Raw genomic sequence first — 2,752 nt, forward strand, 5'->3', positions numbered from 1 at the left:
TATTCCATCTTACAGATCTTGCCCGTGCGATGTTTACACTTGGCCCCCTGTCCCTTTTCAGGCGTAGGTAAATATACCTGTGATCGGACAGGGTCTCCTCTTCTGTGGCCACTTCCCATAGGTCGATCATTCGAAACGCCGCCGGGGATACCCATGATAGATCGATAACCGACCTGCCCTGCGGCCTAACGCAGGTCGGTTCGAAATTGTTGTTCATCAGCCGAAGGTCCATTGCGGAAGCCCACGTCATAATTGTATCTCCTCTCGCGGTAGGACGCGTATTGTCCCAGACATTTGATCGGGCATTGAAATCCCCCAGTATCAGTAGTGGGCGATTCAAGTACCCTCTTACCGCATCTCCGAGCTCTGCCAGGTACATCCTGAATTGGTTTATACTCTTGTTGGGCGAAAAGTAACATGATGCCACAACTAATCCTCCCCAAGAAGCCACCACAAAACAGTCCCCTGTCTTCAGGACCGAGGCGGTGCCCGTTCTTTCGCCTACGGGCCAGTGCATCGCCGCCATTGGGGTTGGTTCGCTGGAACGTGCCCATCTCGCATTGTTTGGTATTCTGTGAGGCTCCGATATGCAGGCCAGTCCGCAGTCTTGTTCTCGCATAGTTTGAATCAGCAAGTCTTGGGCCCCGCTTGATCTGTTCAGATTAGCCTGAATGATCTTTACGCTGTCAGGCATTTATTTATTTAGTCCTCTGTTCTTCGGCCACATTACTCCGATTGGCCTGAACTTTTCCGCGCCTTGGGCTCCCACTCTGGGTCCTTCTTGGTGGGCATGGCGGACAGACCTCGGATCCCGCTCTGTGGTCGTATCGCAGGCCCTTCTCTTTGCACAGCGGGCACCGCGGTGGGCCACCGCATTCCCTCATGGTGTGGCCAGGCTCGCCACAGTTGAAACAGTTGTTAGCTCTATCAATTTCGCTTGGGCAGTTATCCCTAACGTGACCCGTGGCAAAGCACTTGAAGCACTGGAGGGGCCTCCTTTTCAACAGCGCTACAAGTGCCGTGGACCATCCAGCTCTAATCTTTCCAGTTTCTGCAAGTCTGGTTGCCGCTTCCAGGGGGCACTGCAGCCAGACCGTCCTCATTCCATTTCTTGCCAGTCTGAATGAGCCTAGGCGGACGTTAGCCGCCTCACAACCACCCGCCCTGGCAACTGCCTCGATAAGTTCTTCAGTGGTTACGGAAGCATCCAGACCGGCCAACCTTACCTCTCCCCTCATCATGGGTCTTCTTATTTGGACGTTAGTGTCCTTAAAGGCCTCTTGCAGTTTTTTCGCCAGATTGTTTGCTGCCGGTGACGTATTATCGCCCGGTATTTCTATGAGGACACTGCCGCCCATCGTACTCCGCATCCTTGTTTCCTTTATACCGAGCTCGTCGAGAGCGATTTCATTTCTGGCCTTTCGTATGACCTCGGAATACGTTATTCCCTCCGGGCAGGAAATTGTAATCGCGGATGACCTAGGAGCCCGCACACGTGGGGTCCTAGCTACCCTTCTGTTCTCCTGCCCGCGGTTCACCTCCCTCCGTGTTTTTTCCTCCTGCCGCGGAACTTGTGCATCGCGGACTAATCGCGGTATCTCTCTTCTATCCTCCCTCTCCGGTAGAGGAGGGTAATCCGCCTGGTAAGCAGGCCTGTTCACTAATCCTGCGGTGTTTCCGGCTGGGTCCCTCAGCGTATTCCCACGGGTTCTTCGCGTTTGATTTTTTTGTCCTCTTGCGCTTTCTCTCCTTTGCGGTAACGGTATTTCGTCACCGGTTTCCGCCGCTTGGGAATCCACGGCGACTGAGGAAGATCCCCAGCCCTCCCCCTCTTGGGGAACTTCCCTAGCTGGGGGATTTCTTGTTTCCTCCCGCCTGTTCCTGCCGGTTCTCCTCGAACCTGGGAGTTGCGCCCAGATTGCGCTAGCCACCGCACCATTAATAATGTTGCCTAGCCTGTCGAGAAATTCCTCGTCCATTGTGCCCGAGGGTCTTTCTCGAGGTCTTGATGTCTCCCTGCTGTTCGTTCTTCGGCCCACGTTCTCTGATTGCAATTGTACCGATGCTTCACGGCTTCTATTCGTTTCCAGTCCCGGAGGGGGGTCTGGCGAAATCTCCATCCGGGCTGAGGAGGTCCCGGGTCTGGGGTCAGAATTCCCGGGAGGGCTCGCTCTTATACGGAGTCCGCTTGCAATTTCGTCCATCTGAACTTTCAAGCGTTGGTTCTCCTCTCTGAGGCCATTGATCTCACTCTGCATGTCTGTGAGCTTGGACCTCAGAAAGCCGACATCCCCCTCCTGTGAGGCTCTCATCGAAAGAATTTTTGTTGTTTCCGCAAGGGCAGCTACGTTGATCTTCATCTTTCTTGTGATAGATCCTTTCATGTTGCTTGACATCTTGCGACATTCCTCCATGTCATTAAGCCATTCCATGGCCACCGCTGCCATGTCTGCTGACGAGAGGAGCTCTATATCCTGTAATTTGTGTGCCAGCTCTTTTCTCTGAGAATCAGAGAAACTCGAGATCGGGCTCACCTCCTCTTTATCCGTCTCAGGAGACGACAGTATCTTTTTTCTCTTCTGGCCAATTCTCGGGGGAGGCCTGATCTTCCCGGAGGAAGAGGAGGTGGATCCCCTTCTAGGTCCAGTACCCGCCTGCACCGATACAATCTCCAAATCTTCATCCGCTCGTGCACCCGGTCTCATCGTATAACTTCGTATAATGACTGAGTCGACAAGGCACACAGGGGATA

The 2,752-nt window shown here is 53.7% G+C and overlaps 1 protein-coding gene across 1 annotated transcript; it reads right to left on the reverse strand.

Annotated features, from left to right (window-relative positions):
- Positions 1-698: 698 nt before the first annotated feature.
- Positions 699-2,705, reverse strand: LOC105462026. Its single transcript, XM_011708548.1, has one exon. It carries the CDS (start codon positions 2,703-2,705, stop codon positions 699-701), a length of 2,007 nt encoding a protein of 668 aa, XP_011706850.1.
- Positions 2,706-2,752: the final 47 nt, after the last annotated feature.

The sequence above is a fragment of the Wasmannia auropunctata genome, unplaced genomic scaffold (assembly GCF_000956235.1).
Source record: "Wasmannia auropunctata unplaced genomic scaffold, wasmannia.A_1.0 LD272659.1, whole genome shotgun sequence".
NCBI lineage: Eukaryota > Metazoa > Arthropoda > Insecta > Hymenoptera > Formicidae > Wasmannia > Wasmannia auropunctata.